The sequence below is a fragment of the Pelophylax lessonae genome (assembly GCF_965119305.1).
Source record: "Pelophylax lessonae genome assembly, chromosome: 1".
Classification (NCBI taxonomy): domain Eukaryota; kingdom Metazoa; phylum Chordata; class Amphibia; order Anura; family Ranidae; genus Pelophylax; species Pelophylax lessonae.
The window spans coordinates 589,707,786-589,732,692 of NC_138768.1; the positions used below are offsets into that span (position 1 = coordinate 589,707,786).

At 40.1% G+C, this 24,907-nt stretch overlaps 1 protein-coding gene across 3 annotated transcripts in view; it reads left to right on the forward strand.

Annotated features, from left to right (window-relative positions):
- Positions 1–24,907, forward strand: part of BMPR1B (bone morphogenetic protein receptor type 1B) — a 690,971-nt gene that overhangs the window by 598,515 nt on the left and 67,549 nt on the right. For all 3 annotated transcript variants that reach the window (XM_082243647.1, XM_082243648.1, XM_082243649.1), the window contains exons 5-7: positions 11,173–11,332; positions 20,834–20,936; positions 23,810–23,912. In XM_082243647.1, coding sequence (XP_082099773.1) covers positions 11,173–11,332; positions 20,834–20,936; positions 23,810–23,912 — 366 coding nt within the window. The remainder of the gene's footprint in view (positions 1–11,172; positions 11,333–20,833; positions 20,937–23,809; positions 23,913–24,907) is intronic.

Sequence of the window (24,907 nt, forward strand, 5' to 3'; positions counted from 1 at the left end):
AGCGGGACCATGGTTCCCAAATGGATTCAAATTTCTATTTTTTATTTTCTATTTCTTCTTTTTATTGATAATACTCGCAACTTTTTCTTGAGCCATTATCCAGGAAATTTTTCGTTTGGCCAAGGCAAATGAGACCGAGGGGCGTTTCCAGGCATGAGCGATCGTGATTTTGGCGCCCTCAAATCTAATATTTTAAAGCTAACACCAGTCGATGGTTGAGAACTTCTACTGCTGTCTGCCAGCTTTCATGCCATTTGCACACAGTAACATGCATAAAAGTTGAATTACCAATTTAAATTGGTTCTAAAGACAGAAGGTTTTATCAGCATTTTTTTTTTAATGTAAAACCCTTATCTAAAAAGGGAAAAAAATGTTTTCTGTAACTGATTCTAAAGTGTTAGCTGGAGTTCAGCTTCAATATGTTAGTGTATTTAAATATTTAAATCTGCTTTTACTTCTAACACTCCACCCCCCCCCCCCCATCCAGCTGACAATAATGCAGTCTAAATCTGCCCCATGTGCTTATTCATCCAGAGTGGTGTCTGTATACTACAGGAGGTAGAGTAGGTCTTACTTACTCCTAGTTTTCTTATCTAAGAACTGGAGGAAATTCTTTTTTAATGTGATGCATTTATAGTGCCACTTTGTAAAAGAGACGCTACTAAGAACTACCCGAATCCTCTGCATGCAGTAAAGTTATCGAAACAGGTAGTAGAGATTTCTGACTCAGGCACAGACCATTGGTAGTGCTACAATTAATTTTCCTCGAATGTGTCCCCTCTCGAAAGAAATTAAAAAACTAAAAAGCTGATCAGATTATCAGGTTTAACTTTTCCTTCTAGATGGTACAATATGCTTCCCTCCAATCGGTGTAACCAATGTTTTGCTTTGTTTATATAAACTTGGACCCCCCCCTCCCGTCATAATAGCCCATCTCTGTGACCAAGCCATTGCACCTATGTTAAAAATAAAATAGGCATTACAGTTTGTTTAATTCTTTGTAGAAGAAATCTCAAGACTGCCTAACAGGGTTATTGGGAGTGTCCTTTATGTGTCACTTCCTCTCTCTCTCTCTCTGCTTCCAGATCTCCAGTTACACTTAAACTTTGAAGACAGAACTCAATCTTATTGGTGACTGTAAGAAACATGTTAGTATTGGAAATTTTAGGCAGCAAGGAGCCTGTGTTTTGGAATAGCTCTCCTCCATTACAAGCAGGGGTTAATAGGTCTTAAAATGCAGACTTGGATGGTCTGATAAAATATTGCAATACCTTAAGGAAAACTGAAAAAATGTTCTGGTAGGCTAAATTACTGGTGTGCACCTCAAAGTTTATATTTGACTTCTGTCTGAAGTATACCTTTAATAAACAAAATAAGAATACTACATACCCTGTAAAAATAATTTCTATCTCCTAAAGTTCATTAAAAATACACACATGTTGCAAGAAGTAGCATCTCGATTTGCTTAGACAGAATATGTGACAGAATTATTTGCAATAAAGTCACTTGGGTATTGTGTTACAAATGCAATAAAGGTCTTGGAATATACTTTGATGAAACATGTTGATACAGTAGGTGGAAATCACACACCAGCTATTCAGGAATTGCTCCACTCTTTAGAATGTTTTGTAACTCAAAGCTGTGACCGCTCTGCTATCCCTTAACAAGCTCATTAGTGTATTCTTACAGCTTCATGGAACTTAAGCATTACCATTAACACTGTTACCACATCTTTTATGTGAACATCCTTTCCACTGAATCATGGGTCTGCTGTTAGAACTATCATAGGGCATTTAAATAACCACATTTAAACAATGTTCAGTCCTCTGAGATAGTGGGAGACTGGTTGCATGTTCTGTGGAAAGTGGCTTGATTCTCTAAAGCATAGCACATCCAATAATTTTACTACTGTGAATTATTTGCAAATTTTTTATGTTTTAAAGCCCAAGTGAAATCATAGAAAGGGATTTTCAGTCAGAAAGAAATTTTACTTACAGGCTTCATTGCCATAGTGCTACCACTTCCATCTTACAGCAGTTGTTTATATGATTGTGCAGTCAGATAGATACCATAGTTAGACCTAGTGCACTCAGTACTCAGCACTAAGTAACACAACTGGTCTGACACACGCCCTTCCTTCCTCCTCAATAAAAGTCTTTGCTAAGACATTTGTGCTGAGGGGTGTGACATGGAGTACAGCAATATGAGGACATTAAGGATAATTTTCTCTGAGAAAAAGGGATATAATGTAAGGAAAAGGGGGGGCGAAATAGGTTTAAGGCCCCCCCTTTTCCTCATGGGATTATGGAGGGGACATCTTCAAGCTTCCCTGTAAGGTTTATGAGGTACTTGTTTCCTCATTGGTCAGCGAAGTCAGGTGGTTTAGGAATATTCCAGAGTTTGGGAAAGGTGACCCAGGATTGGTCCACTGGGTCACCTGACCCTTGGAAAATTCTTGAATGCAGGGATTTGTCTATAAAAAGGCATTTTTGGTCAGTCAGAAGAAGGATTTCCCAGGACGACTCCCCGCCCCCCCCCATCCCTCATCGCGGCTTTTTTATGTGGTGGGATCCCCCCTTTTCAAGAAGAATAAGTAGAGGGGGGGGGGGATACTTGTCAGCCCCGGTTCACACTTGTGCATGTGCAGGGTTCACATGTAATGTCGGAGCGCACTGCTCCGACATTAAATGCGATCGGCTGTGCGGTGCGAGTTTAGCCATACAGTTTGTATGGCTAAATTCGCACCGCAGCCGCACCAAACACGCACAGGGACCCTTTTTGGCAGCCGCATCAGGATCGGATCACACAGCGGTTCACACTTGTGCGATCCGATCCTGTGCTAACTGCACGATCGCACTGCGATATGCGATCAAACTGGGGGTGTCGTTAAGATTACATTGACACCCCCAGCGTATCGCATATGGCAGTGTGAACTGCCGGGGGTGCGTGTGCGATGCGGAAACAGGCTGCGAATTCGCAGCCTTCCCGCACTCGCATAAGTGTGAACCGGGGCTTAATCTTGTTTAAAGTTTAAGATGGAAGGCCAGAGCCGTAGTGGCTGGGTCATGTTTGGAAGTTTCAATATTTTGAGATGAATTATTCAATAGAATGTGTGTTTTATTTATAAATAATTAGCTTGCCTCCTACAATACCCATGAGGCATTTCCTGAAAAAATAATTGGTCACAAATTATATTATTTGGAAGTAAATGACTCTAAAGTGATCAGAAGGTATACGATTTCAATAGGGCTTTGCAGGGCTTTTTTTCAGCGGGATCGCGGGGAAATGCAGTTCTGGCACCTCCAGCACTGAAAGTATATTGATTATTGTTGAGGCGCTAGCTTTATGATACAAATGTATCTAGAAAATTCTTCCAATCCTCTCAAATATACAAATAAAAATCATGCAGCCAATAATACTTTACAAACTGTTCACCAAAAGAATATAAATGTGAAATAAAAGTCCATGCAAAATAATAAAGTATTTTATTTCACTTCTCTTTTTACCATCTGTGAATTAGTGATGCACGCTCTTCTTATATAACTGTGCTCCACTTATATACTGTGCTCCACCACCTAGTATATGAGGGGCCACTCACCAGAAGGCTTTGGGCCACCAGGACCCTCACCGCTTATATACTGACTCCTATGTTGGATTAGTAGTGTGCATCCACTTCCTTATTTCTTACATCCAATATTAACTGCAGGTTTAACCCAGTATGAGAGAACAACAACGGGGTAATCATGCAATACGTTTATTAAAATTGAAAAATAAAAGCCGATACACTCACATTTTCATGTGCCATAAAATGGCATCCACTATGCAGAGCCTATTTAATAACAATCCTCGCCAATGCTATTTTATCTGAACCAGCGTGCATTTCACCTGAGTCATACGTGACATCAGTGAAAGACCTGGAAATTATGCAGCTGTTTAGACCTTTCATTTCACCGGTAGGTGTCATCAGGTCGAATAACTAGGGGGATCTATTATTGCTGGGGAGCTCTATTGCTGCTGTTGGAGGATCTATTGTTTCTGGGGGTCAAATGTTGATAGGAGAGATTTACTGTGGAGGGAAGTCTCTATTTTTGCTGGCTGCTGTAGAGTCTATTGATGTTGGATTCTGGCAGATCTGTTGTTGCTGGGGTAGATGCATTGTTGCAGGGGGTATTTTCTAGTGGGGGGTGTATTGTTGCTGGGATGGATCTATTGTTGGGAGATCTGTTGTTGCTAAGGGGATCTATTGTTGCTGCAGGGATCTATAGTTTCTGGGAGGGATTTGTTGTTGCTGGGAGATTTATTGTTGCTGAGGGAAACTTTTGTTGCTGGGGATCTATTGTTAATGGAGACATCTAATGTTGCTGAGAGGGTCTGTTTTGCTGTGTGGATCTATTGTTGCTAGGGGGTCTTAGTTGCTGGCTGCAGTGGAATTTTTTTTACTGCCTTTCATTAGAAATTTCCATACTACTTAAGACCAAATATTGATATTGATACTTTTCTGCATTTTCTGGGTAAAGAGTGGAACCAAGGGAAAGTGCTCAGAGAGGGGAAGGGGACAGAGACATGGGGTGACTTGGAACGGGGGAGTATCTGCACCTATTCTCTGAGAAAAACCCTGGGGTTTCAATTTCATTATAGATTTTTACATGAATCACTAAGATTTACTGCATACCAGGGACATACTGTAGATAAGGGGGGGGGGGGGTTAGGCTGCTGCCTGCTGTTACTCCACCTGACCACCTGGAGCGCTGCCTGGGCTGTAGGCTTGGCTTGGGATGAGGGAGGCTCTGGCTGACAGTGCTCTCGTCTGTCTGTTCCGCCTCCGCACCTCCTCCCTAGTCCAGACTCAGACTCCAGAGAAATGTTTTGACTTGTCCAGCTAGTTACAGAAGCTTCCAGGAGGACAGCAGCACTGAGAGTAGAGCGGGAGGGAGTTGGCAGCACCTATCCTGCCCACTGACACATATGATCGGCTCCTCCTCTCTTCGAGCTGCCATTTCCTGCCTTTGGCTGTCGCTTGGGGAAGGAGCTGCCTGAGCCTGAGTCTGAGTGCTGTTAGCTCAGCTGAGCCTGCCTTTCTGCTTGCCAGTACCATGTGGAAGGATCATCTCAATTTTCTCTGAAGTGCTGCTGTGCTGTGCAGTGCTGGAGTCTGGACCTTAACCTTAACTCCAGGAGGACAGGCCACCAACAACCACCAGGTGTGTCTCTCTCTGTTCTGTGTTCTAGATCTGAAATTCAACCATGGATCAAGTTCATGGTTGCTAGAACAGTTGGAGTTCAGTTATTTCTTCTGTTCTTTTATAAACTCTTTCATAATATCTCTTCTTATCCTTCTCTTGTTTCATGCTTGCAATGCATACCTCAGTCTCAACATTAGAGTGTAAAATAGGTGTAAGGACGATGATCTCTTACAAAGGCCAATCCTGCCAATCTGAATATAAGCACAGTGGGCAGGATGGGTTTTTTATTTTGTTTTGCTCTTGTGTTTATTTTATGACAAAGAATGGCTCTGGAAAAAAGGAAGGAGACCTATAAATGAACAGTCTCTCTCTCCCCGTGTATGTGCTGTCTGCACATTCACATAACAGTGGGAACATTCTGAGATTTACCCTTAGTTGTATGGAGTGCTTCCCTGAATGTTATACATCCCTGTTTAAATGTATGCTGATAGCCTGCTACATTGTAGTCCTGCTGAGGAAGTTGTGATTGAAATTAGATATAAGAGATGGCGCTCAGTATGCATATAGTAATGAACCCCAGTATAGACTTAGGAGGATAGTCTCATGAACACTTTATTAAAATGATCCAAGGATAAAGCATAATATGGATGAAACAAGATCAGTCCTACCGCCCCTTGTAACCTCTGGACATTCACACCGATGGAAATGGAATCCTGTAGGAGACCGGTGGCTAATGTTGAGAGCCAGTTGTCAGATGGGGTCGCAGGCAGGAGGGCTCGGTCGGTCTGATGTGCGGCCGCTTCCTCAGACCGGAGCCTCTGTGTCACACTCCCTCGGCACCCATAGTAGCTTTAACTTGATAAAGCTACTATTGTAGCGAAACATGTCATTGTGGCGATCGGGAGGCTCTTCAGAAGCAAACGCAACCAGTCTCCCGTCCGTGTTGACATCCTAGCATTCCTGTAGCCGGCTGTCTGTGGATCTTCGGTCCCGTGCAGTGACGTCATCAAAGCGCGACTCCCGAGGCTCTTGCCGGGTGCCGAGGGAGTGTGACACAGAGGCTCCGGTCTGAGGAAGCGGCCGCACATCAGACCGACCGAGCCCTCCTGCCTGCGACCCCATCTGACAACCGGCTCTCAACATTAGCCACCGGTCTCCTACAGGATTCCATTTCCATCGGTGTGAATGTCCAGAGGTTACAAGGGGCGGTAGGACTGATCTTGTTTCATCCATATTATGCTTTACCCTTGGATCATTTTAATAAAGTGTTCATGAGACTATCCTCCTAAGTCTATACTGGGGTTCATTACTATATGCATACTGAGCGCCATCTCTTATATCTAATTTCAATCACATGTTCTATGCTGTCTTGCATCAGGGATTGGGCGAACAGTGTTGCTATCCTCATACATCATCAACACATTAACTTTACAGGTTTTTGTGTATTCTCTGTGAAGGGACATTCCAGGACTTCATCATCTTGGAGTAGCGCCAGAACTTTTTGGTAATAGTTACTGCTGAGGAAGTTGTTGACCCTTTCTGTGTGATGCTAGGCCTACTGGTCTTAGCTTAAAGTGTTAGTAAACCACAAAAACTCTTCTCCCTGAAAGTTAATGGCATAATGTGCTAGTATGCATTGCATACATTATTATTATTATTATCACATTATTTTTATTATCACTTTATTTTTGCGCGGCTGTTTTGTTACATATTTGAATGTATTCTGTGTTAATTATCTCACAGCAGAGCAGAGTTGCAGCTTATATGACCAATTAGTTGTGGTTTCAATAATGATGTTTTTCCAAGCGCAGTTTCACATTTTGGATTATATATATATATATATATATATATATATATATATGTGTGTGTGTGTGTGTGTGTTTGTGCCTCTTTCCCTTGTGTTCTCCTCAGGCTAAAACTGCAGTGCAGAATTTCTTCCTGTCATTGATTCATACTATAACTAGGTATTTGAGATTGTGGGAAGTGCAGGCAAAGTTTGTTGATTGAGGTGCTGGGTGCTGAGTCTTCTATAATTGCTGTTGTGGCGCTGACCATGTAGCAATTTGGGATTGTGGGAAGAATATCCCTGTGATTCCACCCACCACCACACCCAGATTCCAATCCAAATCGCACGGCAACGCTGGCAAAACGCTGTGTGTTTGTGTTCTATTCATTTTCAGTGACCCCAAAATGTGGTGTGGTTTTACTGCGATTTATCACACAAGGATCCAAAACCACACCATGTTTTGGTGCCACTAAAAATGAATGGAACACAAACATACATGCTGCGTTTTGCCAGTGTGATTTGTAATTGCAGGCAGAATCACGGGGATACTGCCAGCCCATGATCCCAAATCACTACATGTGAACAGGGCCTTAATGACATCGACTAAGGCTGGGCTGAGTCTTTCATTGCTGTTGTGATACTGTTGTGTTTCCCGGGTGTACGGCATTCTAAGTATCTTCTCTTTTTCTGTATGTATGGACTCTGCGGTCTCTGCAAAGTACCACTTCTCTTGTCCTGTATGCCTGTTTAACAATAAATCAGTGTGTGCTTTGCTGCTCTTTGCATCTGCCCAGTAAAGATCCCAAATTGCTACATGTTAAAAGTCAGGGCCTAACCGGTACAAGGAAGCCCAGTTTTTATTTAACCATGTCTCTTAGACCCTCCCACTCTAATGTTTTGCCACACCCACTTTTTTGCTGCGCCCCACTATGTGAGCCGCAAGTCACTTTCACCCTATCATGTCCCTCATTCTCGGAAGCTTGGACGTTGTAAGGTATGTTCTTTATGTATGAACAATGCACAATGCCACTTCTCTTATCTAGTATGCCAGGTTAACAAAAAAATCAGTGAGTTCTTCCTTCCACAAGATGGTACCCTTTGCATCTGCCAGTAAGATTGCCTTTTACAGTGCACCACCCTGGGGGCAGTCCAATGGCTTAGAGTACTGTACACTGTGTTCTGGTGAGGGGGGGGGGGTGGGACACTATAGCACAGCTGGGGAGATTGCTGTACTAACACAGTGAGTTTTAGTACAGTGATCTGTCAGTTTTTTTCCTTCAGCCAGTACCCAGCTTTAGGCTGGACAATAGCCAACCAAACTGGGCAATCTTCATAAGAACTGGAAGAAGGCAAAACTGAAATCAGGCTCAATTTTCAAGAAGATCTGAGAAAATAGAATTAGAAATGTGATTGCTTACTATGAGCAACACATAGCTTTTTCTTTTAAAAAGACTTTTGCTTAGTACCAACTGCTGAACCCCCCCCCCCCCCAAACAAAAATGTATCTACAGCCCTGCTGCATACATATTATTTTTCTGGTTAAGGTTGTATTTTTTATATAGAGGTCAATTCACATCCACTACAGATATATTTACCCCTGGAATTCTGCTAGATTCTGACTAGTGGTGTTTTTGAGGTTTTGTATGGTGTAAGTTAAGAGCAGTAAAAGGGTTGATTTAACAAAACAGTTTGTGAAAATGTATTTTTGGAGGGAAAAAATACTTTTTCTGTTCAGCCATATTTTTTTGGTTTTGTTTTGGATAGTTTGGGAAAAATATGAACCCTGTCTGGTCTTTATTGTTCTGGGGCTCTGCTAGAGAGATTTCCCCTCACTTACTTTGTCATTGAAAATTATTTCTCCTGACAGGAAGTGAAGAACAGATTGCAACAGGGGCACAGGCAGAAATAAAAAATCTGTCAGGGGTACCAGCCTTCCCCCATTCTAGAGATAAATACAGGCGGTCCCCGGGTTACAAACAAGATAGGGACTGTGGGTTTGCTCTTAAGTTGAATTTGTTTGTCGGAACAGGTACATTTTTTAAAGTGTAGCTACAGCCAAGAAAGATAACTAAGTTTTTTTGGATAGCCTAGGGAAGGATTAACATCCCTGTACCATTTGTTTTGCTGCCTGGGCCCCTGTTTAGAAGATATCATCTAACTTTCTGTCCCTGTGATAATTTGATTTTAAAATGTTTGGGTTGTCATGGAAACTTTGGTTGAAGGGTTGAAGATTGGTGATAAAGCTTAAGTGGAGACACCTTTTTCACGTGATAACCCTTCCAGGAGTGAATTTCCCTTCCTAGGGGTAGATTTCCTCTCACTTCCTGTTGTCTCCCTCTGTTTGTAAGTAGGAGTCATTTGTAAGTCAGATGTTTGTAACCCGGGGACCGCCTGTAAGGAGTTTTTATTACTGTTTATGTACCTGTAGCACATTTCCCGGCCCTCACCTTCTGCCTGGTGCATTTGTTGTCAGTGGAGCAGTAAATTGCCATTCGCTCTACCTGGTCTTCAATGTACAATAAAATAATGCAGGCTGCATTTTATTCCCAGCACATAGACAAAACACCATGCCTTGTGAAGCTTTGCATTGTAGCACATGTGCGTTATGGAGGTGTGTTAGGGTGCCAATTAAAATGAATGACATAGCAGCACCATTGCATGTAACTGTAGTATGAATGGGTCCTTAGGGAAGGAAAATAGTTTTGTTTCAATGTATAATTTAAAACTGAACTCAGGGCAAGCAGCTAAAGAAAAAGATGAAATACACATCCATCTAGTTCTGAGATTTACACAACTCAGCCACATAACAAACCTTTTTTTTAACAGAGTAGGAGATCTGATTTTTTTTTTTTTTTACTGCAGTTCAGTAACACTACAGTAGGTCACCTTGACACCTTGTGATTGGACATGCCCATTGCACTACTGCAAAACCGATTGGCTGTTTGTACTGCTTCTTCTTCCCCTAACCTGAGCTTTGCTGTACAGGGACTTTGGGAGCCTAATTAACAAACAAAATTGAGTGCTAGGTGCTAATATGAGCCCCAAATGAGACTTTGCATGAAGTGTGTGTAGCACGTTTAAAGGGAATTTAAACACACAAAACCTAGCACTATTGATGGACTTTTGGGTTTTTGCACTTTAACTAGGGATGTTATTATATGATTCATTTATTAGAAATGTGTTTCACTTTATTTGATTACATTGTTTGTTATGCACCTTCATAGTGGTGATACTATAGAGAATTCACTTACTGAAGGTGTCACTAATATTCTTTTATATGTGAAGTTTAGTGCTCACTTTTGTTTGCTAACTGGTACAGTATATAGTTACTGTGCTATTTGCACAGGATAGTGGGAGGAGAAGCATGGCTGCCTATTATAGGCACTATAATTTATAGAAGAATCTGTGGCGCAGTATGCTTTTTGTCATTTTGGAGGCTAACACCCAGTGAAATGCAGGTACTTACGCAGCTTGCATTAAAAAATACATTTAATGATGCTGTGCTGTTCTGATGCTCTGAGCACAACAAAAAAGGCCCACCTGCAGAATTAAATGATTGTTAATGTCTAGGGGTGCTGGAATAAGGAAAAATACTTACCTTATTCTGCACTCAAGCAGGGTTCCCCCTGCCTTGTGACTGCCCTCCCACACGTTGCCAGGGGCATGCTTGCTACCTCCACATACAACACAGGGTTAATAGCCCTGCATTGTATGTCATAATGCCAAAGGACTGTCTACGAACCAGGGTTTTAGAGAGAAGATGGCAGCACCAGAGCAGAAGATAGGGTAAATAATAATGCCTGCTCCTGTACCCTTAGACATAATGAGCAGTAAACCCTTGTATTGCGGGGTTGCCCCATTTGTGTCTTTATATAGCTTTAAATAACAATTTGGTACAAAGAAATAATGATTCCAAATCTATACAACATTTGTCTATACTAGTTTAATGTCTTGATGCGAAAATTATTTTTAGATAAAAATAAACATGCCAATAAAATAACTTGTGGCAGCTTAGTGAATTGACTCCAAAGTATTGAAAGGTTATCTGGCAATTTCTAGAATCTCTCTGCTTTCTTCATGGAAATTTGAAGTTTAACCTAGTGTGAAATTGTTTGCTTTCTTTATATATACAGTATATTTTTAAATGGGTCCAGTGACTGGCTTTCTGCCCAGATGCTTATAATTTACCTAATTCCCTTTCAGCGAATCTTCTTGATAACATGCTGCTGAGAAGCTCCGGAAAGCTCAATGTGGACAGCAGAAAGGAGGATACCGAAAGCACAGCACCTGCCCCGCCACAGAAGTTGTTGTCATGTTACTGTCATCACCATTGCCCAGAGGACTCATACAACAATACCTGCTGGTCGGTATATATTACAGTGGTTGCAATTTAGCCATCATTTGGTATGCTTTTCTTGTGTTTACTAGCATGAGTGTCCCTCTTTCTGTTTTATTTATTAAGTGAAGTATAAGTGATTGCTTTAAATCCATTTCAGTAGGCAGAGCTAAATTTTATTTTCCTTTTTATTGAGATCAATTTTCCTTTTTTTTGGTTTTAAAGACAACTTCACTTTCACTACAAAAAAAAAACTTCACAGCATTCGGTACATTGTTACACTGTCATTTTAAGATTTTAAGTAATTAGAAATTAGTTTTCTATCCCAATTTGCCGCCAGCTATTATATTAAAACTGCCCAAAAAATAAAAGACACCATCTTGGCAAATAAGGGTACACTACTTTCCTGCTTTTGCTTGGTAATTTAAATAGAGAAAATTGTGGCGCTTTGGGGAGTGGCAAGGGGGAAAAATTAAAATATGGTTCCAATAATATACAGTGGGTCTGAATGTGTATAGGTATGCTAGACCAGTGTTTCTCAACTCCGCTCCAGGGCACACTAACAGGCCAGGTTTGCAAGAAAAATGAAATCCATCACAGGTGATATCATTTGCTGCTCAGTGATTGCAGTATTCTAGTCTGCATCCCCCAAGGTAATACTTAAAATCTGGCCTGTTAGTGGGCCCTGAGGACCGGAGTTGAGAAACACTGTGCTAGACTCTTCCACTTAGCAGTCAATCTGGCAAAGCTAACAATAATTTCTCTGGAACAAAAAAAAGTAAAAATTTGCAATAAAGTTTGGTAAAATACTTGAAATATAAAGGTTCATCTTAATGAGTACATTTCACTGTCTTGTGCACTTATCTCTGCCAGTCAGACAGTTTAATTCCTGATTTGTTTGCATTTGGGATCCCTTTCCCTCTTTCCCTTGTGGTCTTAAGGATAAATGATGTCTTGTCTGGATCTCCATACTTCTAATAAGCCTAAAAGTGAACATTTTCTAAAATACGCTCTTATGACTGCGGTACATTGCATTTTTATCTGAATTGCGATAGGTTACAGATACTAATGTTTAATTGAATCTGTGAGGGAAGAAATATGTCAGAGTCAGAGTGAAGTTTGAACTGTAGATTTGCATGCTTGCTCTAGATCAGTAGGTGAAAATATTGAGGGTATTTGAGTATCAGGATTGCCAGGAAATTAGCATTTTAAGAAAGATAGATTAGCAATGGAAGCCTACATACTACTACATAATGGAAGTCTACATACTACATACAACTAAAAACTAGGCAAATGTATTTGAGCAGCAGGTGCCTTGTGTACTTCTACAATATTGACATGATCATTTTGCATTATTACAAAAATAGCAAAGTAATCATCTTTAGCTGCACTGCTCCCTGACATAAGGCAATGGTCATTTACACTGTGTGTAAGCATTACCTATGTTATTTCCTAAATAACTCCGTTATTATGAATCTTCTGTCCATGCCTCCGTAAATTACACCAAATACAGCCAATATTAGTGCTCATCATGGAACGGGCAGGGCAGTGTTGGTTTTACAGCTACAGTTGCCTTAAAAAAGCAGAGTTACGCATTTTCAATACTCTGGGATATCAGCCAAGTCTGGCTTTAGTCCATCTCTAGTGATCTGTGCCATGTGGAAACCTACCCTAATACCAAATAGAAAGTTCTCACAGTGTTTTACAGGGTGTTAACATCATTATTAATGGAGAAAACTTGAAAGATTGTTTCAAATGGGATTATTGTTGGACATAAAAATGTAGGCAGGGAGGAAAAGCGATGTATCTTTTTCAGAAAGAGCAAAGAGAATATGTGAGCACTACAGCTGCCAGTGAATAGAATATACCCTTCTCTGCTGTCACTCAACAGCTTGCTGCTCTGTGTACACCTGGTATGTCCTTGCTCACATAGAGACTTTAAAACAGAGATTATTTACAAATGAGAGAAATACATTATATCCACTCAGACTTAATTTGCTTCCTTGTTTGATGACAATAAGCTAGACTCTAACGTCTTGAGAGTAGTGCCTTTAAACATCTAGTTAGGCATTTACCTCCTATGTATTGTCCTAGTAGTACTTATTGTTAGAAGGTAATATTTTCTGATAGAGATCTGCCAAGGTGAACCCTGTAGACAGTGATGGCTGCACAGCTTTCATTCTATTTGCTTCCCGTCACTGAGACAGGAAGAAAAGGTACATTTCCCAAATGAGACATGGACAGCCATAATAAATATGACAGATCTACTCCTCAGAGTGGAATGCTGGCCATACACTATAAATTTCTCTTGTTCAGCCCTGTGAACAGAATGGATGAAGAAATCTTTCTTGCTAGATATTGTATTAGGTCAGCCAGCACCCATGGCTGTCAGAATACTTAAACAGTGGCTGCATATAATTCTATACAGTCTCTGTTCATCCAACAAATTTCCCCCGTCTCTTTCAATTTTCAGATCAAAGGATATTGGGGGAGGAGGAGTGACAAGGCCACCTACAGCTCAAATTTTGTTTGGTTTATCTGAACCTGGCTGAAATTTGGGCCATGTATTGCCAGCTTATCTCAGTGCAAAATAGAAAAAACATACAGTACATCTCTGCAACGCATGAGCATTTCCCCATGATTTACCTTTTAAAAGACCCTGCATATACATAAAATTACCTGCTGATCTGCCAGAAATGCACTCAGCTCCTATGCGCTGTTAGTTCTGCATAGAAACCAATCAGCTTCCAGCTTCAAAGCTTAATTAAAGTGGAGTTCCACCCTAATTTTATACTTACCTCCATCTTCTCGCTCCGGGTCACCTGAAAAACAAATGGATAATCGCATTTTTTTTTTACTTACCTCGTAGAGAAGAAAATATACTTACCTTACTTCCTTCTTCCTCCTTCCTCGGCCGCGGCCCGTCGTCACTTCCTGGCTTTGCAATGATTCCTGGGAGCTGAACGTCATCGCTCCCAGGAATCATTGCGCCTGCACCGGCCCCGACGTCAGTTCCGGTGCGCGCGTCATTCCCTTCTAAACAGCTTCTGGAAGTGACGGCGGGGCCGGCGCAGGGCATCGTGGGACCGAACAAGAAGGAAGAGGATGCCGAAGAGGATCGCGCTGGCTTCAAGCTGCCCACACCTGAGATGGCAGCGCTGGACAAGACTTTTTCAAGGTAAGTATTTGTCCTAACAGGTAAGTGCAACCCGGGACAGATCAGAGGCTAGCCATTGTGGAATGCACTAGCCCTGACTGTCTCGGGGGTATTTTTAAAAAAAAAAAAAATTCCAGGGTGGAACTCCGCTTTAAACAAGCTGAAGTTAGAAGCTGATTGGCTACCATGCACAGCTGCACCAGATTTTTTACGCTTCAATTTTAGTAGATCAACCCCTGTCTGTTGTCATCCCTTACCAGTTATCTTCTGCTAAACCTCTTAGACTCACCTACTCTCCAAACTCTACAACATAAATAGGGTAATCATAATGTAGTCCAGCCTTTTTCAACCAGGTGCCCAGGCACCCTGGGTGCCTTGAGGTACCTTCAGGGGTGCCATGGCAAATGCCTAAAAATTGCTCAAAAATTGTATACAAGCCAGTGAGCGGAACAAGTCTGCATTTGGTTACACAAAGCCACAGATTTTTATTGTACACCATTACAACCTTCTTGCCACCAATTTCCTAACAACCAATGACATCATGAGTTAATAAGGAGGATGACGGCAGCCTGCACAGAATCCTTGTTTGATCCTCCCCTGCCCCTATCCATCAATGCTGGGGTCACATTAGCTGAGTGATTGAGGGAGAAGAGAAACATTGGACTAATAGTCAGTACCAGTGTTTAAAAGTGTATTTGCTTTGAAAAAAGAAGTCACCTCTAACATTGGGTGTCCTACTTGTGTCGATGTTGCTGCATTATGTAAAATGATTAGAATCGTTTTTTACATTTTGAAATAGGGTGCCTCAAGACTGTCCAAATTTTTAAAGTAAGCCTTGAGATTCTCCATAATTTTAAAGGGTACCTTGACTGAAAAAAGGTTGACAAACACTGATGTAGTCGAAAGATGACAAATGGGATTACTAATTACTCTTCTTGATACAACAATGGAATTGTGCATAAGGCCCCTTTCAAATGGGGTGGATTCTGTTGGGATCAGCAAGGGGTCAGCTCACAGATTCCCTACTGTTTGTAATGGAATCCACCCTATTTGAAAAGGGCCTTATTGGAGCAGTGTGGGCAGAAGACACATCTGTGTCCGCTCAGTATCTGCAGAGTAGACACAGGCAGAGCCCACTCTGCTCTATGGGCGGCTGGGAGTAAACAGTCTCTGCTATCTGTTTACACTCAGCTACCTCCGATTCACTCCACCTAGATGAAAGAGGACGGAGTCCTCTCCCGTTTTTTTTTTTTTAGGAGGGCTGATCAAATCTGGAGGTAGGTGGGTGTAAATGGACACAGATCTGTTTACACCTGCCTGTCCGTAAGGATGAATGAATCTTCGATTCAGGTCCGCCGGAAAACTGACAGACAGACCTTATTGGAACATCTGAAAGGGGCCCAAGACAGGGGAGAGAGCTGAATTGTTTGCTATTATTAATATAAATTACAAAACACTTTCTCTGGTATATTGAACTCACCAAATAAGAGAAGTTAATTGTTAGAGTTTACATACACTTTAAGGTTCGTTCACACTATCTATAAAGTATGCAGAGGAAGAGGAAGCCACAGATGTCATGGGATGGCTTATAAATTCTGAAGAAGCATATTACATATATGCTATATACTCCCTTCTACTAGAAACCAATAGTTGAGGAGACTTTTTTTAGTTTACTGTCAATTTGGTGTTTACACCTGTTACTTGTAAATTCTTTTGTTGCATTACGCCTGCCCTGGGAAAATAAGATGCTATGCAACAGTAAATGACAGTCACAGTGGAAACTTGCCTGTGTTTTTCCACCTGTTGTTTCCTGCACATTATATAAAAAAATAAACACTGGGCTGCCCAAATGACTAGGCTGTGTACCTACAAGTCCCTCTAAATGACACCATTGATGAACCACTACTTTTATTACACTAGGTCCTTATAGCTTTAAACAGCTCAACACTAGCCATGTTTTCTTTTTGCTTTGGTTAGACTATAGAAGAATAGTGTCCCCACTAGAAAAATTTCCCTGCATTTCCTTTCCCGGTGACAGGGTTTGAGAGGGAAAAGGTAATGACAGGAAATCACTCCAGTGTGGACAGTCACAGTAACAAAAACACTTTCTTCAGAGAGCAGGAAAGGTTAGAACCTGTAAGGGTGTTCAATAATCTCTGTGCTTTCCTGCTCTGGCAATTCCTGTCCCCCTCATTTCTTGTAATGGTGTCAACAGGGTGAAAAGTAGGAGGAATTCTCTACAATGACATTACATTCTCTTCTTCACTCATTGATATTGGACTTTAACTTATTGGAGCAGATTCTCTTGAGCAGAAATCCTCTTAATTTCTGCCTACATAGGGAGCCCCAAAATCACTTGTATAGGGTCATATTCCAGGTATCTTTAGTCATAAATTCTGCCCTATACAAGGCTATAAAGTGCACTGTGCAGGTGATGCCAGAACTAAATAGGATTCTGTCAAAAAGCTTGTAAACATCAGTGAAAGCAAGTAAGGTAAGACACAGAAGCAGCTTGATAGGGGGGTTTAGTGTAGAGTAGTTGAGGGTTAGGAAAAGGAGGGTAGCATTCGTTTTGTTAAAAATACAGCTTCATTTTAAAGTGATATTAAAGTCTCAATTTTTTTAAATTAAAATATTAAACATGTTCTACTTACCTGCTCTATGCAAGGATATTGCACAGCACTGTCCCCAACTGGGACTGTCTGCTCCTCCTTTTCTCTGAGTGCCCCCATAGTTAGCCATGTGCTGTCTGTGCTGTGGGGGCTGTGTGCATCCATAGACACATGCAGTTCCAGTTCCTCACAGGATTTGACTGACAGCAGCAGGAGCCAATGGTTTTTGCTGATGTCAGAGACTCCTGAGGGAGCAGGAAAAGAGGCGAGAATACTTGCAGTCGGGCACAGCACTGGAATAATAGAGGGCACAGGTAAGTGTTTGAAGAAGGGTGGGGAGGATAGCTTGGGGAAGGTTTTTTTTTTCTATAGAAAATGCATTCATGTAAAAAAACTGTTGTACTTTAGTCAATGCTAAGGTAAGCTCACTTAGTGGCCAGACCCATCCCGCAATCTTTCCCACAAAACTGGTAGTGTTATAGAAGATATAAAATACAATAATGGCATGGAAGATAACTTTTTTTTTTCCATTAACAAACCTGGGTGCTGACTGGTTCTGTTAAGCAAAACAGTTTGAATAAATTGTTGTGTTGTTGGCTGTATTTACTTACGCAATATTGCCATTCTCCATATGTTTGTTGACTGCAAGCAGGTGAGTAAAAGTGAGAAAAAGAACAGCTGGACTTCTTGAGAATAGGAACACCAATTCTGACACACACACCTGTCCTACAGAGTCTAAATTAAGCTACACTTGTGTCTAAAATAGAGAGTAGTATACTGTACCTGCCAAGGGGAGCAAGGGGTTGCCCTTTTTACAAGCAGACATTAGATGAAAATTGGACAAAATGTTTGGATCTGGATCACTTGTGACAACATTTCTGGTCTTCCAAGCCCACAAATGTGATCATTTCATCTTGGAGGCTATCTTTGCACAAAAGAACATCATATCAAATGTTGTCATATGTATGCCTACATGGGATTATTGATATGCTAGGTAACCAAAGTTTAAATATTTATTTGTTTCATAACAATAGATCGTGCTGTGTGAGTAGAAAGTATACAAGTCAAATATGCCCCGTGTATATTAAATGTTTCATAGACTGCAGCTTTACTGTTATGAAAATGTAGATACTAATAAAGGGGTAAGGTATAGTCAGGGCTTTTTTTCTCCAAGAATAGGTGCAGGTACTCCCCTCTTTTGAGTCACCCCTTGTCCCCACCCCCTACCCACCTCCGAGCGCGGTCCTTTGGTTCCAACCTCTACCCACCTCCCAGTACCCCCCCCCCCCCTTTTAGAGAATACAGAACCAAGTATCATGTTGTGGTTCTAGGTAATTTGTATAGAATTTGTTAATGATAACTAGAAAAGCAGTAATATAGATCCCCTGGAATCAGCAGCAATAGACCCCCCAACAATAGATCCCCCCCCCCCCAGCAACGATAAATCTTCCCCTGCAACAATAGAAAAAACAGTAAAATAGATAACCTGCAATCAGCAACAATAGATAGACCCCCAACAGCAATCGCCCCCCAGCAACAATAAATCCCTCCCTGCAACAATCGCCCCCCCCCAATTAAATCCTCCCCTGCAACAATAGACCCCCCCAACAACAATAGCCCCCAAGGCACAATAAATCCTCCACTGCAAAAGTAGCCCCCCCCACAACAGAATGCCCTCCAGCAACAATAGATTCACCCCAGCAACAATAGATCCCCCAGCAGCCAGCATCAATAGGCCATTCAGCTCACCCCACTGACACCAGCACCCCTTTGCCATTGCATACATTCAGACTGGGGGTGCCGGAACTGCGTTCCCCCATGTTCCTGCTGAAAAAAAGCCCTGGGTATAGTCCTTTCTATGCTTGTTAGACAGGCATAGGACTACTGTTTAGAGCAACATGGTGATAAATGTGCAAGATGTTATTAAACAATCTCTTTGAATACCTTCCCTCTATCTAAAGTATATTATCATTACAAGGAGGGATTGAACACTAATACTGTCAGTGTACCAATTGATACTTATTTGCAAATGATCCAACTTACTGCTTACCTGTGTAACTCATCTTTACAAACCAAAACCTTTAAGGAGTCTGACAGCCAGTGTTAGAATTTATGTCTGGGCAAAATAATTTTTTTTTTTTGTGTGGATAGAGGAGGTAAGGGTCAGACCCTTTGTTGGGTTTCTATTGCTGTGCCCACTGGGAAAAATTTTCCCCTGTATTTGCAATGGCGAGTATTGTCAGTAAGAAATAAAGTGAGGCTAAATCAAAATGGTTAAAAATATTCACAGGGTAAGAGATAAAGGGAAATCTTCAATTAGGGACACATCTTCCAGGAACAACCGTCTAAGAGGGGGGGGGGGGGCTTCTACTCACTTTGGGGGGCTTCCTCTTCCTCTTGCATCTCTGGAAAGGGAAATAAAAATGACATTTCCCCCACAGCACACAAATAGGGAACAAAATAACCTGGCAGGGGTTTTATCCCTTCCCTACTTTATCGAAAAAAAGTTTGGGTTATATATACTCACAATAAAGTGTGAGTGTTATAGCTAAGGAAACGAGAGGATAACTTGGAAAGTGGTGTGTAAGTGTCCCTTTTCTGCAGATATTTACTGTGGATGTGTCTTCTTTTCTGCACGTTCTGCTTAAGAACATTGTGTCAGGATTATGTTGGCTTCTGAAATGTACTTTATTTCATGCATTTACTTTTAAGCTGAAAGATTTTCACCTTCTTTTCATTAAAGTTTATGCATGGCCACACCAATTTTCTTTGTTTATGTAGAATAGGGAATGGTTAAAGCCCTTTCATTTGTTTTGTTGTCTACTGCTAATTCACCCCTCCATTTGTCACAAGAACAAGAAGTGAAGGGTAAAGCCTACAACAAGGACAGCTGTTCAGGTGGCAACTGTCTGATATGAGACTTTCTTTTTTTTGGTGTTGCATCTCAAGGAAAAGAAAATAAGGTATACCACCCCAACAGGACACAAGCAGCAAAAACTTAAAAACAGGGGTTTTAACTCTTGGCTACCATTTCCAGGATACTCTATTTACTATACATACATTTTAAATTACGTGAAAAGTACACTGTGCAGTTTTGCTTTTGTATAGCATTAATTAATTGCACAGAGAGATTTTTTTACAACAATGTTCCCAATCAGTGGATCGCATGCACCTCTCAACATTATTTTTTTTATGGCTGTTGGCCTGCCTCTTTGCATGTTATTAGCAATGAATACCTATCCAGCCCGAACATAATAATAATAATAATAATAATAATAATAAATACAATTATTATTAAAGATACTTTATATGATATGAGGATTAAAACAACAAAAAAAACCTTAATAAAATTAGGGTACTTTCTTTTGTTTTCATTCCTTTCTATGTCTTTCTATTATTTCATGTGTGGACGGGGGAGGGTCTTCTGTTTTATCATTATACATTGTGTGTAGTAACTAATTTGCGTCCCAATGCTTGCGGAAGTAGGATATACACTTTCATTTGTTTCTATTTATTTATTTATTTATTTATTTATTTATTTATGTGTTTATTTATTTTTGGCTTGACTTCTTTTCTAAATATAGTGTGTGTTGAAAATTCTTGTTATAAAGTAAACAAAGTTTTATTCCATTTCACACTGTTAGTAGGAAGATAGATAAAAGTCCAGATGGTGTAAAGATTTGCAATGGTTTCATGTGTATCATGTATGCTTAAATAATTAAACGGAAGGTTCTACTCATGTTTTCCTGCCTTCTACAGGACAGACGGATACTGCTTCACGATTATAGAAGAAGATGAATCGGGGCTCCCTGTGATTACCTCTGGCTGCTTAGGATTAGAGGGCTCTGATTTTCAATGCCGAGTAAGTTGGTGACTGCTTACAATAGCCACCAGTGTTCAGGTGACAATGTTCCTTCTAAAAATCCTTCCAAAAAGCATTGTCTGACCACCTGTAAAACTTTAGTAAACAGATACCTTGCAGCCAAAATTGCAACCTGCACCTAATTATTATTAGTAAGTAGATACTATTTCATTTGGTGCTTGTAGATAAAGACTAACTTCCATATGATCTCTGTTTGTAACAGCACTGAGTGGACAACAAAGAGGCGTTCTGTTGCACAGCTGCACACTTGAGCAACTGAAGAGATTTGTGAGCCATGATTAAAACTCTCTGCTGCTAGAAAGGGACATGCAACAAGTTTCTATCCCTTAGCATAAAAAAAGATAATCATTGCAGGAGATAATAAGGACATCTGTGTTTCTGACATGCTCTGGAATGTGTTCATATAAGGCATCCAATTCATATTTGATAAAAAGAATCATGTGCACTTTTGACCTTATTGTATTCCAGTTATGAATTTAATGAATGATAGATTATGCTAAACTTGCTCCTTTTGTGTCGTTTCCCACACCCTGGGCTGGATCATCCTTTATTTCCCAGATGGCTTTTATTAGGGCCTGTGTGGTCAAGGGAGGAATGCATGTAGTGTAGCTTGCAAGCTCTTACACAGTTCCTTCATTGGATGTTCTCAACAACAATGCTTACAGAACAGTGTGAACTAAGCATTATCATAAATGTGCGAATAGTCAATGCCTGGTTGTCTTTTCTCTACGAATAGAATAGAAGAATAATATAACAAATTTCATACATAAGGTAAAATAGTATGTTTTCTTAGTATACTCTAGTCTGACAGTCATTTATTATATGCATAAGATATTACTTATTGACTTTTTTTTATATTTCAGTATTGAGTATATTATTATATTAATGCACTGGCAGAACTATTGCAGTTGTACGTAGTTATAAGCTTCTAAGCTGGCCATATGCATTGCATATGCCAGGTGTCAGAGAAACCTGTGTTGTAAAAATATGGAGGCTGCCATTTCTGAACCTCTGAAAATGCAATGTGCCTCATTATTTGTGGCTGCAATACTTTCTGAGCCAATGACATAGAACAAAGGCAGATTAGACGGAGTGAAGTCCGAACTCCTGCTCTGAAGACTTGTTTCAGGTCATTGACCCAGAAAGTAATGAAGCTACTCTGAGCTGGAGAAAGAGTCATATGAGGACCCCAGATGCTGGAATATGATGGTGTTTTGTTTATTGTCTGTATTGATTATTGCTGCGATAATAAAAAAAAAATACTAATAATGACTGCTTAAATTAGATTTTATAATTTATTAGGAAGTCCATTGTACTTGCTATTTTTTAATTATATATGGAATGGTTACCTTGTTGTATTTTTAGGGAGTAGCAATTGCATGGGATTTATATTAACAGAGGTGTGGGGCTTAATTACTCTAAATGTAATGAAGCTACTGGGTCAGCACGATGACCAGGCAGCTAGCGTTTTCAAAAGGAAAGGTCAGCAATGACAGCCACCACATTCTTTAGGTACAGGTTGATTTTAAATGCATCAGCTTTAGTAAATTTATGAACTAGTTTGAAATAGTCTAGCCAGTTTGCAGCATAATGTCATTCAAATTAAATGATTCTGGGTAAATGGTTTCAATTAAAAATAAACTAAACTATAGCTGAGCACCACAAACCGAAAATGCAATCAAATTCATTTTTAATATTCAAAGCAAACTCGCCCATCCATGTCTCCATGCTTAATTTTGTTGAGATACCGCTTTGAGGGTCCATGCACAGGAGTTTTGTGTTTAGCCTGAAGAAGTTATCCTATGTGTCCATGCACATAAGGACAATTAGAGGCATATTTTAAGCTCAGATTAGAGGCAGGAAAAAAAACCTTCTGGTTTGCGTTTCTGATTGAAGCTTTCTGACAGAAAAAACACTAAACATTCCTAAGCTCTCCTAAACTCCTGTAAAAAAAGTGCTCTATATAAGTGTTTTTTTTTCTACCAAGAGAACTGGCGTTTCTTTTACCCAGTGTGCATGGAGCCTGAAATACACCACCTATCATTTTTAACCATGGCCATCTTGAGTAAGGGCAGATGATTCATATAGCATTTATTTCCTGGAATTCATCTGTCCTTAGCTCAGGCATGTGGACAGGGGGGCATGCTTAGCTGAGAAAGCACCTCCTCCCTTCTTCCAGACAAAAGAAAAAATGCAGATAAAGACTAATGGGATGTATGACATCATTTTGGCCTAAGCAAGAAACCAGGAAGAAACTGAAGAAATTAAAAAAAAAGAATAAAACAAGTAAATATAATATACCTTCCCATGTATTTACTAATGCTAACAGCATAATGATTAAAATAGTTAATTTTGATTGAGAGAGTTTAGTTCCACTTTATTAAAATCTTACTGAGTATGGTTATTGTTACACCTGGACTGGCAACGGGATTCAGTAAGAATCTCCAAAATGTCATCAGTCAGATCATATGTACTTACTGTATATAAGTATACAGGCATAGCAAAAAAAAAAAAAGAAAAAAGTTTTTATTTTATTAATGCGCTGTGTATTATACAGGATGTACAGAACAAAAAACAGAAGAAACATCACAGTAAAAGTGCCCTATAAGCACGTAAAATTAAAACCTGCTCCTAGATAATGCTGGCTTCACACTAAGGCCTGTGATGGGGGTTATTTTATAGTTCCTATTTCACAATGATATTTTTTTTGTACAATTTAATAAGGAACTACAACAGCTATGGTACTTTGTTGCATTCATTTTACATACAGTAAGAAATCTTTTTCTTACAATTGAATTACATTTGTCTTTCTAGTCCTCTTGTTTCTTACTGTTTGTTTTGGTTTGTGTTAGGACACACCTATTCCTCATCAGAGAAGGTCTATCGAATGTTGCACAGATGAAGACTTTTGTAACAGAGATCTTCATCCTACCTTGCCACCCCTCAAAAACAAAGGTATCTTAATCGAGTAATGATTGATTTAAACATGAAAATATTATTGGATGGATGTGGATTGTCAGATATTGTAAAGAGTGGTGTCAGTTTTGTGTAGGCTTGATGTGCGTTCATTATTAATGATAGATGTCACATTTGCAATTAGTGGAAGGATATTTATATTATTAAACTTTCTGAGATTATTTTAAGAAATTATTCATTTTGTATTGAAACTTCAATCCAAATAATAGATCACAACTCACTTTATTCAGACTTTGCTTATGAAATGAATTGGGCTGCACTAGTCAGCCTTGCCAAAAGCAGTCCTAATGCATGGACAAGGCAACATGCCCCATGTTCTATTTGTTGAGTCCATGCCATTATACTACATGGTGGTCTGAAATAAATCGGGACATGCACTACTTTTTTCACCACAGGGCATTGCAATGCACTATACTATGTTGCAACATGCCACAGTGCATAAAGATGAATGAAATGACAAATCAAAACAACAAAAAATTATAAATAGTGTAATATATTGAAAAAAAAGCACTTCACACTGCCCTGCTCACAGTGCACTTCTATGGCTGTGCTTGTTAGCCCGGTGCTAGTGTGAATTAGCCCTTGCACTTGTCCTGACAGCTCACATTCAGAATGTCTACTGAATAATACATTTGTCATGTGCAAAATCTGGGAGAACTCTGAATAGAAGCCAATCAGCTTCCAGGTTTTATTTCCAATGCTTAACTGAACAAGCTAAAGTTAAAAGCTGATTGGTTACCATGCACAGCTGCACCAGATTCTGAGTGCTGCAGTTTTAGTAAATCTACCCAACAGTGACAACAATTCAAGGTCTAGATAATTTAAAATATTCAGACTTAGACAGCAATTATCTATGACAGAAGAAAGACCAGCTTTTGACTGGGAATAATTTGACAGGTTTTTGGACAGGGAAGAATTAAAGCGGTAGTATCCCGCTTTTTGACACTTTTACCTACAGGTAAGCCTATAATAAG